This window comes from Xenopus laevis, chromosome 1L (assembly GCF_017654675.1).
Source record: "Xenopus laevis strain J_2021 chromosome 1L, Xenopus_laevis_v10.1, whole genome shotgun sequence".
Classification (NCBI taxonomy): Eukaryota; Metazoa; Chordata; class Amphibia; order Anura; family Pipidae; genus Xenopus; species Xenopus laevis.
This window is the reverse complement of record NC_054371.1, coordinates 128312371-128327678: the sequence shown is the minus strand read 5'-3', so window position 1 is coordinate 128327678 and position 15308 is coordinate 128312371. Positions and strand designations below refer to the sequence as shown.

Below are 15308 nucleotides of genomic sequence, written 5' to 3'. Positions count from 1 at the left end.
AACAGATTTACCAGTTTGTGAAGAAGATGGGAATGTGAACTCTGGATTGGTAATTCTAGATGGGGCTGATCTCTCTAACAGCCGGGAGACCAGTTTCTCTAGTAGTGGTGGGGAGGAGAGCAAAGTCAGGCCTAAGCAGATTGTGGTTGTAGGTGATTTAATTATTAGGAAAGTCGATAGGGTAATCTGTCACCCAGATCTCTACAGCCGAACAGTTTGCGGTCTTCCTGGTGCCAGGGTTCGGCATGTGGTTGATCAGGTAGACAAATTATTAGGTGGGGCTGGGAAGGAACCAACTGTCTTAGTACATACTGTATCAGTACTAATGACAAAATAAACAGTAGATGGAAGACCTTAAAGAGTAATGGTCTTCCAATGTAATTTTTTCAGAAATTTTGCCCGTGCAAGTTTAGTAAAACAGCGGGAGCTTAGGGAGCTAAATGGAAGGAAGGGTTTGGGTTCCTAGAGCACTGGGCTGATTTTTCCCTTGGGGTACAACCTATACAGTCGTGACGGTTTGCACCTCAATGGAAGGGGGTCCACTGTGCTAGGGGAAAGAATGGCTAAGAGGCTGGAGGAGTGTTTAAACTAGGCAAGGGGGGGTGAGATAAAGAATTATGGGAAAGCTAGGGTAGACGGGGCAGTGGGATTACTTCAAAAAACAGGAAAGGGACTTCACCAGCAACTTGGTAATCACGTGGAAACCATCTTAATAAAATTGTAAATACTTTATTGAAAATCCTTCTAAAATCACATGCGGGCAGGGGATGTGTGCTTGACGCGTTTCGTGACCTCTGTGTCAACATTGTAAGCTGGGAGAACAAAAAAGAACAAATAGATGAATCAATAAATAAAGCACAAATACTATGTAGTAATAATATAAGCATATGTAGTACCTTATATAGATGAAACAGTAAACATGTTTAAAGGGAATAGATTCATCTATTTGTTCTTTTTTGTTCTCCCAGCTTACAATGTTTAACTTAGTTAAATTGTTAAATTATTATTTTGATGTTGCAATATAATTCCTATTTTGACATTGCAATACATGTTTGACAGATGGGTATTTGGATACCCCTTTGCATGTATGGACTGCATAATAGCCTCACTATGAATATATACCATCTGATATTTTATATCCCTTTACTCTGTGCTAGTGCACGTTTTTGTGATTTTTTTTAATCAGGTGTTTCTCTTTGATCTTAATGGCAACTGCTATTTTAGTGCGAGCCCAGTAGAGGGCACCCATGCTTCTGATGAAGTGACACAGAGGTCACGAAACGCGTCAAGCACACATCCCCTGCCCGCATGTGATTTTAGAAGGATTTTCAATAAAGTATTTACAATTTTATTAAGATGGTTTCCACGTGATTACCAAGTTGCTGGTGAAGTCCCTTTCCTGTTTTTTGAAGTGTTCGCAAGCCGTGGCCAGAGCGGTCTCTCTGGGATACATCGGCGTGCAGATTCCCTGTGTAAGGGCGCTCCCGACTGGCTACCGACTGCTCCTAACCCCATATGGGGCAGTGGGATTAGTAAGGGGTCATAATGAGGGGGCATACCTTTTACCAGCTAAGTAGGTCCCTCTGTTACAAGGAGAACAAACTAATACTAAATTAAGATATAATTCTCCACTAAGCAAAGCAAATTTCAAAAGTAAAAGTAGTAACCTCCGCTATATGCTGGCAAATGCACTGAGTTTGTCAGGTAAAATGGGAGACCTAGAATTAATTGCATGCTCTAAAAATTATGAAATAATTGGTATCACTGAGACATGGTGGGATGAAACCAACATCCTTGGTGGAAGATTTCCTGGACCTTTCCAGGTACAGAGCAATTTTCTTCAGGCTGCATTCAAGAAGACTGCTACTTTGGAGTGAGCAAAACCAGACCAGACCTATATGGTTGTTCTGTGGCGCATGCCGCAAATTGCTTATCTTCTCCCAGAGGGCCCCGGTGGGAAGCTTTTTGACAGAAGTTGCCTTTTCTTCAGACTACATTAATGAGTAACTGATATTTACCGTTCGGTTAATCGCCAAAAACTGCCTTTGCTAATCATCTTCTCAAATGTTTTTTTCCAGCTATCTACAGACCAAGGTCAACTGTGAGCTGTTGCAAGGCACGCCCCAAAAAAGGCTGCGGGGAGAGTGGTTCTTACAGGCAACCCCTTTAAGAATAATGGTATCCAAATGGAGTTTGGTTGAGACAGCCCTTCAGCAAAGGAAGCTGCTAACTGCCACGTTGTTTTTTTAGTAAGGCCCCCTCCTTCCATCACAGGCAGGCTACCTTCACCCCTACTCACACACTCTCTGTCATCGCTGTATAGCGCTGTTCAAAGCATTATCGGAGTCTGGCTTGTTAGTATCAAATAAATGGCTTTATTGAGCGCTTTAACATAGCTGAGGAGGGGGATTCACATCTAACGCGTTTCGTGTCAGTAAACCTGACACTTCATCAGAGTTAGATGAGATGAGTTAGATGTGAATCCCCCTCCTCAGCTATGTTAAAGCGCTCAATAAAGCCATTTATTTGATACTAACAAGCCAGACTCCGATAATGCTTTGAACAGCGCTATACAGCGATGACAGAGAGTGTGTGAGTAGAAGCCGGCTGGAAGGAGCCGATTCATCGCGAGAGCAGCAGTTCAGCAGGAGCTGGCGTGCAAGGGCAGAGCTCCGCCATTAATCACATCGTATTTCTTCGTTTGTACCTTCACCCCTACCTTAGCAATCTCGTTGACTGACCTAGGGGAAGACATCTTGCCCCCCTAGGTCAGTCAATGCAGAGGCACAAGGGGAGATTTAGTTGTTAGGGTCATCCGGAACTAATGCCTGGTGGGGTTTGGATCTGTGGCGCGGCTACTAAAGCACCAGGTGTCTGTCTTTGAAGTCCAGAGTTCAAATCCCGAGTGGAAGATAAGCGAATATCATACTTACCGAGATTTTCCTTTCCTGGATTGGAACATGGCAGTGGGCAACAATGGGTTAATCCCATCTGCCATGCAAATTGGACAGGAAATACCAAATAAATTCCTGACTTCCTCCCCTGGCTGCCATCTTGGTTCTCTTGGAGTCTCAATGATACATCTGTAATATTAGGGTCTTCAAGGTAAATGATTACTCACCACAATAGGGAAGTGGCCCAGGTGTTCCTGGGCCACTTCCTAGGATTCCTATTTTGATTTCTTCTGTCTCGGCGCTCCTGAGGCAGAAAGGATGATTTCCCAGCTGAGGCTTTTGATATTATCTGGTCCAATTTTGGCCCAAATAAATAATTTCCTTTGAATGGAAGTGAACATAAGTTATGTTTCGATTGCGAATCAGCATTCAATGTCTGAGCCATAAACTTCTTCTAGCCACTACTGACAGTCCCATAGATTTCCCAGCAAGTTTAATGGAATCCATTGATGCTTCTGATGCATACTCATTTGCCATCTTGATGTCCTGCAGCATTTCTAAAAGTCTGTTTCTTTTGGTCCCCGATTTAATTGCTGACTCCAGTATCCAAATCCAAATATCTGTTTCTTATCTGGTATTTCCCATTCACCGACAATCGTGGCTTGAATAACTTCATGAATTGGGAATAGATGATATTTCTTAGTTATAGTCTTGAACATCTTGTCCTGTTTATCTGGATTTTAAACTTTGTCTTCCAGGTCCAAGGTTTTCCTGACTGCTTTAACTAGGGATTCGATCATATGTGTATTGAATTCGGAATCATCCCCTTCTTCTGATTCGGTTTCTGAAATTTCGCCTTCAGATTCCGTTTCTGGTATGATGATCTTGCTAGGAGTATTTTGACCAGGTACACCCCTATCTTCAGTCGGATTATGAGCCACTTGCTGGCCTTTGTCCGCCACTGCATCCGTCTAGGTTTCTCATAACATTGTCAGTTATTTGGGATACCATATTGGCCATAAATTGGTTGAAAGTACTCTTCATCCAAGACATGAATTCTGTGAATTGTGCTGGTGCTACACCTGAATCCTCCAAAAAGCATTTATCACATAATCTTTTGTCCAGCTTAGCTGATCCAGAACAAGATGCGCACTGTCTTATCTTTTTCCTCTGACTTTCTCCTCCAATAGGATAACACCTGAAATACAAATACAAGCATTAAGATCCTTAATTTAACTTCTTTTATTTTACATCATTTTTTTTTAATTTTTAAAATACATCCCATGATCTCTCAAAGACTCACCCCCTTGAGACTGAATGAGACTGTCTGGAGCTCATGATGAAGGCAGGTCTTCCACCTGCAATGCCAGCCTAAAAAAGTATTCCATGGCATGTTAATATTATACGGGCTCCAAAATCTGTTTACTTACACAGCACCCTTCTGAAAGCACAATGGCACAAAGCAGCACTGAACAGCCAGAAAAAGAAACAAAGTTTCTAACTTAATTGGCTTTTAGCAGAGAGCACAAAATAACTTACGGGTGCCAATAAGATACTTTGTAACAATTTTGAGACACAAAAGAACAGTTTAGATAAGGAGAAATATTTTCAAACTTTCATAACATGCCAAATTTTGTAAAATGAACATGGTAATTAGGGGGTGTGGCTACAGAAAGGGCGTGGTCAAAAGATTTTCCTGCGCTACGTGCAAAAACAATTTTTGGCCCCTCTTTTACTTCCAAAATGTTGGGAGGTATGTATTTCCTGTACCATTTGCATGGCAGGAGGGATTAACCCATTGTTGCCCACTGCCATGTGATAGGAACAAGAGGGTTGCTTATGCCTGTACAGAGACCTTTTCTTCAGGCTGCATTCAAAAGTGACTGCTACTTTAAAGTCAGCAAACCCGGCAAAAGCAGCAAACCCCACTCGATCCCCGGTGGTTCCCTTTACGGTTCTGTAAAGCGCCAAAAGCTGCCTTCGCTTCTCAAATGTTTTCTTTTCTAGCTATCTACAGAACCCTGTCTTCCTTAAACAATTGACCAAATTCAACTGTGAGCTGATGTAAGGCTCTGGAAGAATTTGGCTCTGGAAGAATTTGGCTCTGTGGCACAGTGGCTAAATAGCCAGCTGTCCGCCCATAGAGTCCTGAGTTCAAATCCTGAGTGGATGATTTTCCGGAAGTTTCTGTGTTGTTTATGCCTGTACAGAGCCATTTTCTTTAGGCTGCATTCAAGAGTGACTGCTACTTTGGTGTCAGAAAAACCGTCAAACCTACACAGCTCTTCTATGTCGCATGCAGCAAATTGCTTGATTCTTATCGCAGAGGGCCCACGGTTCGAGCTCCAGGGGGAAGCTTTTGCAGAAGTTGCCTTTTCTTCAGACTACATTAACGAGTAACCGATATTTACGGTAAATCACCAAAAGTTGCCTTTGCTAACCAGCTTCTCAAATGTTTTTTTCCAGCTATCTACAGAACCCTGTCTTCGTTAAACAATTCACCATGGTCAGCTGCGAGCTGCTGCAGGGCAGTCCCCAAAAAGGGCAGCGGGGGGTGGTTCTTACAGGCAACCCCTGTAAGAAAAATGGCAACCAAATGGAGTTTTGTTGAGAAAGGAAAGCTGCTAACCACCACATTTTTTAGTAAGGCCCCTCCTATTACAGGCAGGCTACCTTCCCCCCACCTTAGCAATCCTATTGACTGACCTAGGGGCAGACAGCTTGCCCCCCTAGGTCAGGTGTTATTAGACCTGGAAACTAGTGACATCAGTTGACTCACTAAGAAGCAAAGTCTAACGTTAGGTATTGCAAGATCACCTTGCCGTGCAGGATTTTAAAATCAATATAAGGATGATCTCCAGCTCACAAGGATTTGTGCACAAGGGTATCTAACTGCTTAAACCACAGGGAGGGTGGGATAGTGGGTGAGTTGTAAAACACATAAATGAGTTCTGCCAAACTTTAAAGTTGGTGAGTGATTTGTAGTGCTGAGGATAGCAATTTCAACGTTATATATGGGGGATTGTATGTATAACAATCTCTAGGTACTTAAAGGGTACCAGTAACCCTAATAATTAATCCCAAATCCCTTTCTATTGGCTTTGTTAAACAAAATAAACTTTACTTAAATGATTTAAATTTTGTTTCCTTCAGTCTTGAATCAGGTGCCATTTTGTGAAGACTGTTAATAGGAAAGCTTTGCATCATGCCACAATCTTGTTTATGCACCAGAATGGGGTACCTGCTGCCCATGAACTGGCTACACAATTACATGGCAAGGAAATAGTAAGAATTTGAGTGCAGTGACATCTAGAAAGTGCAGAATATGAAGTGAAAGTAACTGCCTGCCCACCTCTATGCATAAGGCATAGAAAACGGGGCAGGCAAAATAAGATTCACAGCTGAAATTTTAAATACCTTTATAACAGGTATGGATGTTTAGATAAAAAAAGAATCTGGGTTTTGTGTTTAATTTGAAAAGGACTTTAATTCTAGCTATGATTGGTTATTTGTAGAGCTAAGGTTAGCATCTTCAAACCACTTGCAGTAAAAAAGGTAAAAAAACAATAAAAAAGGTATTTACTTGATTGCTCTACCTGAAGATGGCCAATTAGGGGTGGGTTATCTGGGGACATTGGATCAATTGATTTTCATGTAGACCAGAGTAGTACCCAAATCCAGTTATTACCTGCAGCGTTGCATCCAAAGCACCTCCTGGGTAGCAAGACACAGGAGCATATTGTCAGCATACAAAGATACTGTATTTCTTCAACAACTCTGCCCAAGTAGAGTTCTACAATTTCACAGAAATCCCTGTTATGTATGGGTAATGGCTCAATGGGTAGGGCAATGAGCATGGGGCAGAAAGGGCATCCCTGCTTTGTGTCTGACTGAAGTTGAATAATATCTATAACCAAAGGTAAAGTGTAGGCCATTAACTAGATACTTTGTCTGTGGGCTATGGTATAAAGACTTAATCTAGGCTTGTAAACAAGCCCTGAACACATGGGGAGCCAGAATCTCCCATAAATATGTCCAATAACTGGTGTCAAATGCTTTAATTTTATCTAAGGATACTCATTATCATGCCCAAAAGTCATGTTGTTGTACAGTCATCTTATATTAATATTAGTAGTCTTGTTGGGCATAAACAAATTTGGTCAGGATGGACAATATCTTTAATGCCTAATTATAATCTGTTAGTCAACACTTTGGCATAAATGTTAAGATCATGATTCAGCAATGGAAGATAATACTCACAACAAGAGGGTTTGCCCTCTTTAGGGCCTTGTATCACACTGCAGGAAATCCATCAAGGACAGTGGATTGACTAGGCAAGATGTCTGTAATTGCTATCCCACTTTTTAAAGGTGGGCCCTTATGGCTAGGGAAATAGCAAAATAGCAGGACATTTTATAGAGTTAAAGAATCCAGAAAGACTTACAGAAGAAGGAGGTGCTACATACAGTAAGTACGTGGAAAATATTGTCTGTAACACTTAAAGAAGAACTCAACCCCCCCCCAAATTAAGAAAAGCCCCTAGCTACTAAGCTAGATAGTCCCCTCTCCCTGCATACTTCAATAGCCCTGAAAATGTCCCTAAAATATTTTTCACCTAATAGTGCAAAGTAAGCGCACCTGAGCTTATGGGCGCCATCTTCCGGATCTTCAGATTTTTTTGGATCCTCTTTGGATTTCTCCGGGTCCTCTTCAGGAATTTCTGGCACTTTTGGAGCATGCGCCGTTGGTACAAAACTGAAGACTGCTCCAGTACGGCGCTCTATTACAGATGAAGACCGCTGATCGCTGCATTTACTCCGTACGGTTAGATGAGAAATATTTTAGGGACATTTTCAGGGCTATTGAAGTATGTGGGGGGGGGGGGTTTGAAGCAGGGAGGAGGTACTATCTAGCTTCGTAGCTAGGGGCTTTTCTTAATTGGAAGGTTGAGTTCTCCTTTAACAATTTGTTCTTTGTCAGTGCTCAAATTGCCATTCTCCCCTTCCACTTTTGGGATTACTGTATGGGGAATGCCACCTTCTGCAAGTAAAGCAACATATTTATGGTCTTTCTTTAATCCCAGCTGTACCAAAGTAACATAATAGCCTATTAAATTGATAATGTAAATGCAAAACTCCCCAAATACACCATTGTTTTATAATAATAATAGCTAGTATCATGTAAGTTTATAAAAAAGGCTAATGTCAGACAAAACAATTGTGTTTTTGGAGATACATGTGAGCAAATGATAAAGAAAACTTGTATTTGGTAAACAGAAGCACTATGGCTAGGCCAGATGTGGGGCTGAAATCAGCCTGTTTGCCCATCAGTTCCATTGTGTTTACACTTCTTCTGAACCTGCTGCAAGAAGTTTCATCATACAACCTTAGAGCAAAAGTTATCCAAGTACATCACAAAAGGTATCATTTTGCTTTTGGCAACATGAACCAGATTATAAATGAACTACTACAGTGAAACTGATCATCTTTCCACCTTTGGCTTTGTGCCTTTACATGGTCACAGCAAAAACATATAATATTCTTATATAGGTATGGGATCAGTTATCCGAAAACCTGTTATCCAGGAAGCTCCAAATTACGGAAAGGCCGTCTCCCTTAGACTCCATATAATCCACATTTTTAAAAATGATTTCCTTTTTCTCTGTAGTAATAAAACAGTACCTTGTACTTGACCAAACTACCGTATATACTCGAGTATAAGTTGAGTTTTTAAGCCCCCAAAATATGCTGAAAACTCTACCTCGGCTTATATTCGGGTCAAGCGCATAAACTGTCGCCGGCACCCAAGAATACTCGCCGGCGTCCAAGAATAGTCTCCAAGAATATTCGCCGGCGTCCAAGAATGGTCGCCGGCACCTCCAATGGGACCAGAAACCCTACATTTTTTGATTGAAATTTCACAGAAGCTGCTGCATTTCTCACCCTAGGCTTATACTCGAGTCAATTCCCAGTTTTTGGAGGTAAAATTAGGTACCTCGGCTTATACTTGGGACGGCTTATACTCGAGTATATACGTAGATAGAATTATTCCGTATTTGAAGCAAAACCAGCGTATTGACTTTATTTAATGTTTACATGATTTCCTATTAGACTGAAGTATGAAGATCCCAATTGCAGAAAGATTCATTATGCATTCTGCATAACAGGTCCCATACCTATATAGTATTACAATATGAGGTCATTATTCACTACATATTTAATTTATTTAAAATATATTATTCAATAGACCTCTATTGTTCTATGATTGTATTGTTTTACTGTACAGTGCTGCGTGCACAAGTATACCGCTAAAAATATACATACATACATACACAGTTATAATTAAAATGTTGGCTGTTATAAAATGTTTAATAATGACATGTATAAAAGAGTGGTTGTGTAACAGTGCAAACAAAATCTTGATCTGAGAAACATTGGGCATTCTTACATGTTACATATAGAAACATTCTCCCTCTTCATTGCCTGCATCAATCAGGGAATCATCTGATAAACCAAGAGGAAAAAACAAGAGCAGTTTTTGACTTACAGCATTTCTAAAAAAAATGGAATAATTTTTTATTGCACATTTAATAAATAAACTCTAGTTTAAAAAACAAAACAAAAAAACCTTTAAATAAACAGTTGAAAATTAAATGTAATGAAAATCCCAAAAACAAAAAAACTTTGCTCTTCTCTATATTGTTCTCATAATAAACATTAGCAAGTCCTTACATATGTACATAATTAATGGAGAGACAAGGTGCCGTGACTCATTTAGGAATCAGTATAGTAGGAAACATGGTCATGGCATCTATTTTTCATGGTAGATTTCTAGTTTCCCATCTTCTAATAGCAGATACGTGTCAGGTGGCCTGGGGAATCCTTCACCCCAATACTGTGATTAAAACCAATTCACAAAAACACTAGAATAGAGCACAAAATAAACCCAATTTAAACAAATAAATCTTAGTACAAATGGCTTTTGTCCCAAAAATTTGCTGAACATTAGTGCAATATGCCTGCCAGAGTTAGAGTAGATTCAGGAGGTATTTCTCTTCAGCAGTGTGCATTCTTCAATAAGTCTAGTCTTCTCGTTGAGTTTTTCCTTCACGGCTTTCAGGAGGCTGGAGGCAAAAGGGAACTGAAACACAGAGAAGAGAATAAGGGGCTATTGAATGTGGCTTGTGCTTCATCTAAGATGCATTCAATAATTGCTTTCCATATTAAATTCCATTTAGTTCTAGCAACTTGTCAACATGATCTCTTCTCATAACTTTGGCACTGATCATTCTGGTTAGCGCAGCTAATATTGCGCTTTATCTTGAAAATGACTAAAGAGCAGGATTAAAGTGAATAAAGATGAAGACTGCATTGAAGGAGTCATGGTTTGGTGATCATGTTAATGATGTAATTTGCAATACTAGCAGCCCTGGCCTTTATCTTCAATCATCTGATCGATATGAGGTTACAGTCATCTGCAGGGCAGTCACAAAACATCCAGCCCTTTGGTAATCTTCAGAGAGGGAACTCATTCTCAGCAGTCCTGATTTTCTGTTCACATCAAATGCCACTTGGTGAGACAACATGGAGTACATGTTAGTTACATAAAAAACTAAAGATGAGGAGGGCAATTCTAATTAGTCTCTTTCTATATCCAATGTGCACTAATGCTCTGCTGCATTAAATGTTAATAGCAATAGTCTTTTCCATTAAAAAAAATGGCGCATTATAGACTGCAATTGTCTCAAGCTTATTTTATTTGCCTCTCACTGTAAAAAGGATACTTTTCCCCTCTAACAGCTAGTGATTTTAATCAACAGGCCATAAAATTCATGGACGATTTAGTAGCCACAATCTAATACTGCCGTTTACAATTCCAGAAGCACGGATGAAATGCTACTCTAATGCTACTTCTAATCTCTAAACGGAGCACTTCAGTTTACTTACTAGCAGATGCAATGTGTCTTTCTAAACAGTGTCGGACTGGCCCATAGGGATACCAGGAAAACTCCCAGTGGGACCTCATGCTATGGGACCTCATGCTAAACATTTGGACTATTTCATGGTCATTCCTTATTTCTATGAGAACAAAGAGGCTAAATAGATGGAATAATAGTATGTAAAGAAAAGAGACTAGGAGAGGTTGAGTGAGGAGTGGAAGAATAATAGTACTGAGAGTGGCCCCTGGTCTAAGGTTTTTTTGGTGGGCCCCTGGTCTACTGTTTTTGAGTGGACGCCTGGTGTCCCAGTCCGACACTGTTTCTAAAGCTGGCCATAGACGCAAAGATCCGATCGTACGAATCAACGTACGATCGGACTTTCCCATCTCCCGACCCTCCACTAACCATTCAGATCAAAGTCTTTACCATTCCGATCAAATAAGAACAGATCACCCAATGTTCTGCCCCTGACAGCAATCGTACGATACTTATGTCTGACAACACTAGTCACAGTCTCCCACTGAAAATCGTACGATCGGCAATACACGCAGAGATATTATCGGCAGGCGACAGAAATTTTCTAACCTGTCCGATCGACCAAACGACCGATCTCCGACGGACGAAAAATGTGGGGACTCTCCACACATGGTCCGAAAATCGTACGAATCCACGATTCGTACGATCGGATCTTTGCGTCTATGGCCAGCTTTAATGTGTTTACTATAGTTTCATTTTGTATTATATGCATATGTAATAGATATATTAATTAAAGTATGCCAACTTATTTAGCCTTTTCCTTGTATTATATAAGATATAGTTACCAACTCAGTTTATGCTGGGTTGCCATTTCATTGTCTAACGCAGTTCTGCCACAACTTTCCTTATTACTTACAACAGTCCTCCAAATAGTTTATGTTCTACTACAAAGAAACAAACAGGGGGTTGGCTTAAAGGGGCTGTTCACCTTTAAGTTAACTTATAATATTATGTAGAGAATGATATTCTAAGACAACCAATTGCAATTGGTTTTCATTTTTATTATTTTTTGAGTTATTTTGCTTTTTATTCAGCAGCTCTCCGGTTTGCTATTTTGGGAATATGGAGGATAGGGTTCAAATTATCCTAGCAACCATGCATTGATTTGAATAAGTGACTGGAATATGAATAGGAAAAGAGCTGAATAGAAAGAGGAGTAATAAAAAGTGGCAATAACAATACATTTGTAGCTTTACAGAGCACCTCTTGTTTAGATGGGGTCAGTGACCCTCATATGAAAGCTGCAAAGAGTCAGAAGAAGATGACAAATAATTGAAATACTACAAAAATGTAAAAAGGAATACCTACTGAAATGTTGATGTAAGCCACAGAAACACTGGGGAGCTTCGCATCCCCTGTGCATCTAAGGATTCTGCTGGGTGGCCTGTCGCCCCTAAAATTTTGCCACCCTAGGCCTGGGCCTTTGTGGCCTCGCCACATATCCGGGCCTGCCTGTTACTAGTGTTGATAAATAGGTGGATTTTTCAATGTTTTCTGTCCAATATCTGTAACTGATTTATTCACATAAACAACAAAAAGCATGGGCACACATTGGCCAACTGAAAAACATACAAATAGAGCTAGAGTTCACCTACAGCAACTACATAACTCCCAATATTTTGGAACAGAAAGAGGGGGAAAAAGATTTGCTGCGCGGAGCGTGGCAATTGTTTGACCGTGCCCATTTTTTGGCCACACCTCCTAATTACCATGTCCATTTTACAAAATTTGCTAGCTTATGAAAGTTTGAACACATTTCTATGGTTTTTATATGTTATTACAGTTTTGCTAATAAAGGTGAATTGCCCTTTAAGCGGTGAGTCTTCCTTCTTATCTTCTCTAAAGCTGTTACAAAAGTATCTTAAGTATGTGTTCTGGGCTCTCTGCCAAGATCCAATTAAGTAAAAAACTTTGGCTCTTTTTCTGGCTGTTCAGTGCAACAGATCAGTATAATAACATACTAACAGTTAACTTAAAGGAAAACCACCTCCACCTGGCCAAACTGTGCCTTTTACATATAGGGATTTGTGAACAAAGTCATCCCTGATATGGCCAGTCCTGCATTCACTTTTATCTGATTAATTAAAATTGTAGTATTTTATAGGGAGTTTTACCTGCAACTTTGGAAGCAGTTTTTGCATAATGGGCCCTGTTTTTTGAATCTAAAGGTGTTACAATTTAATGTAATATAAGTTCATGTAATGTACTCCAGGTACAGTAATTAATAAAAACAGGCTAGCAAAATAAACACTTATTTGGTTTGCATTCACCAGTCTATAAATTGTAATTTTCATGTAATGTATATATGCAGAAGCCATATTGAACTATATTTTTTCATAACATCATAAATACATTTGTATATTAGCCAAAGAGTTCAGTTTACAGCAATGTTTGTGGGAAGTTATTTTCCTGTAAAGTTTCACTTCTTGGTAAGAAGGTTCTCATGCTATCAGGGCAAAATAAAAGTGGTGTCACAAGTGTGCTATAAGCAGTACATGCGATATTATACAGGAGACCCTGTTGTGGAACCCGTTGCTTATCTGCAAATGCTTAAACAATGAATACCAGAAGTAACCATTCTTTAAAGAAGAACTAAACCCTAAAAATGAATATAGTTAAAAATACCATATTTTATATACTGAACCTAGTGCATCAGCCTAAAGTTTCAGCTTCTCGATAGCAGAACACAGGTGACACAGATCTTTACTGCTAAAGGGCTGTGGTTGCCTTAGGCTGGTACAAAAGCCTAAAACATAATGTACAACATTTCTAGCCGACTTCTTTAGTTAGACCTTATGTCTCTTTAACCTATTCCCTGCCAATCAATGTTTCCTCATCAGCAGACACAGAGCAACAGATCTCCTCTATGATAAGTTGCACTCATTTTTGCTGCAACCCCAGCACCCTATCTACACTAATTCCTATACAGCGATGAGTGCTGTTTATCCTTAATATACCCTTTTGTTGTTGCTACAGGGTTGAAGGGGGCGAACAATTATGATAGCATTTATTTAATAAATAGTATACTTCTATATAATGATAACTGGAAAGCTTTATAAAACACTGCACTGCTCCGTTACTATCAACTATAGAATGATGAGCGAAGATGTTCTTTTGCCACAAGGTGGAGCCAATGTATAATCGTTGTTTAGGTACTGTCTTGCAGATTGAGATACTATTGGAACTGCCAGTGTAAACTTTGGGGATCAGTGTTTTTTTTTGATTAAGCTAAATGTGATCGTAACACTTCACAGGCAAAAAAGCCCTCTCCTATTACATTTTCTTTGATCGTGGGAAGAAAAGTACATTGTATCATTTTAATATTTCTCAAGAAGAAACATATTTCTCTTTGTACTAAATATTTGATTTCCAATAACCTTTACTGACTGCCCAACTTTTGTGTTTTACTTGTACAACACCCCAGACTTTCAATGTGTGCAGAAATGAGAACCTTGGCCTTGCAATGTATTGCACATTACAATATGTAATAGCATAAGGAATAAGGAATAACAGTGCCGTTATCAGTTAAAAGCATTAGAAGAAAAAGTATGAAAGTGAAATGTTTATCTCCATGTTTTATACTACAGAACCGAGCCAGGGTAATGCAAATGACTGTGTCTGTGTTCTCCTGCATATTATAACTTGCTTTAAACTTCATTTGCAGCATTTTGATCTCTACAAATAAACATAGATAGTGGTGTGTGTCTCCGTTCTTAAAACCCACTTCAGGCACAAAACTCATTAGGTTTATAATAAAGTCTTTAACTTTATAAATACTTTGGCTACTGCTTTACTAGCAGTTGTTCCTATTTTTGAACTTTTCGCATTTGGAGCTCTACACTGTCTCCAGTTCTCGAGAAGAAGTTCAGTGGGAGAGGCAAAGGAAGATGAAATGACTTAACCAAGGCAAAATGAAGTTTGTGAAATCAAACTTAGTGACCCTCAAAACCCAACTACACATCATATATACACATTTTTTATATTATAAAGAAAAAAATCATATTTAAAAAAAATGTTTTCTCACTCTCTCATAGTGATAATATTTTCAAAAGAGAAATATTCAAAGTAATACAGAATGCGTAATATTCATGTGCTGTGTTACATTTGATCATTTATATATTGCTGGAGATATATTGTGCAATAACTGCTGATGTAAATGTGAGCTATATGGTCTGAGGAAGGCGAGTAAAGAATTGTTAAAGCAGCGGGAATAGCGAGAGCAGAAGCAATGGTTAAGCAAAGGAGTGCTCTCCGCAGCTGTGCAGTCTGATTAGTGATGGCTGGGTTTTCAATCTAGCCGCATTCCGAAGTGAACGGTTTGAATATTAATGGTGGGATGTGTACACGGCAGGCTCAACACATAAAAGAAATCTAAGGGAAAAAAAATCTAATTAAAGGAGGAATAAACCTCTTCAATTAAAGAGTTCACATTGTCAAGT

At 39.5% G+C, this 15308-nt stretch overlaps 1 protein-coding gene across 5 annotated transcripts in view; it reads right to left on the bottom strand.

The window, feature by feature from the left end:
* Positions 1 to 9243: 9243 nt before the first annotated feature.
* Positions 9244 to 15308, bottom strand: part of cntln.L (centlein L homeolog) — a 135528-nt gene continuing 129463 nt past the window's right edge. For all 5 annotated transcript variants that reach the window (XM_018257347.2, XM_018257356.2, XM_018257324.2 and 2 more), the window contains exon 27: positions 9244 to 10034. In XM_018257347.2, the coding sequence (XP_018112836.1) occupies positions 9933 to 10034 (102 nt within the window). In that variant the 3' untranslated portion in view covers positions 9244 to 9932. The remainder of the gene's footprint in view (positions 10035 to 15308) is intronic.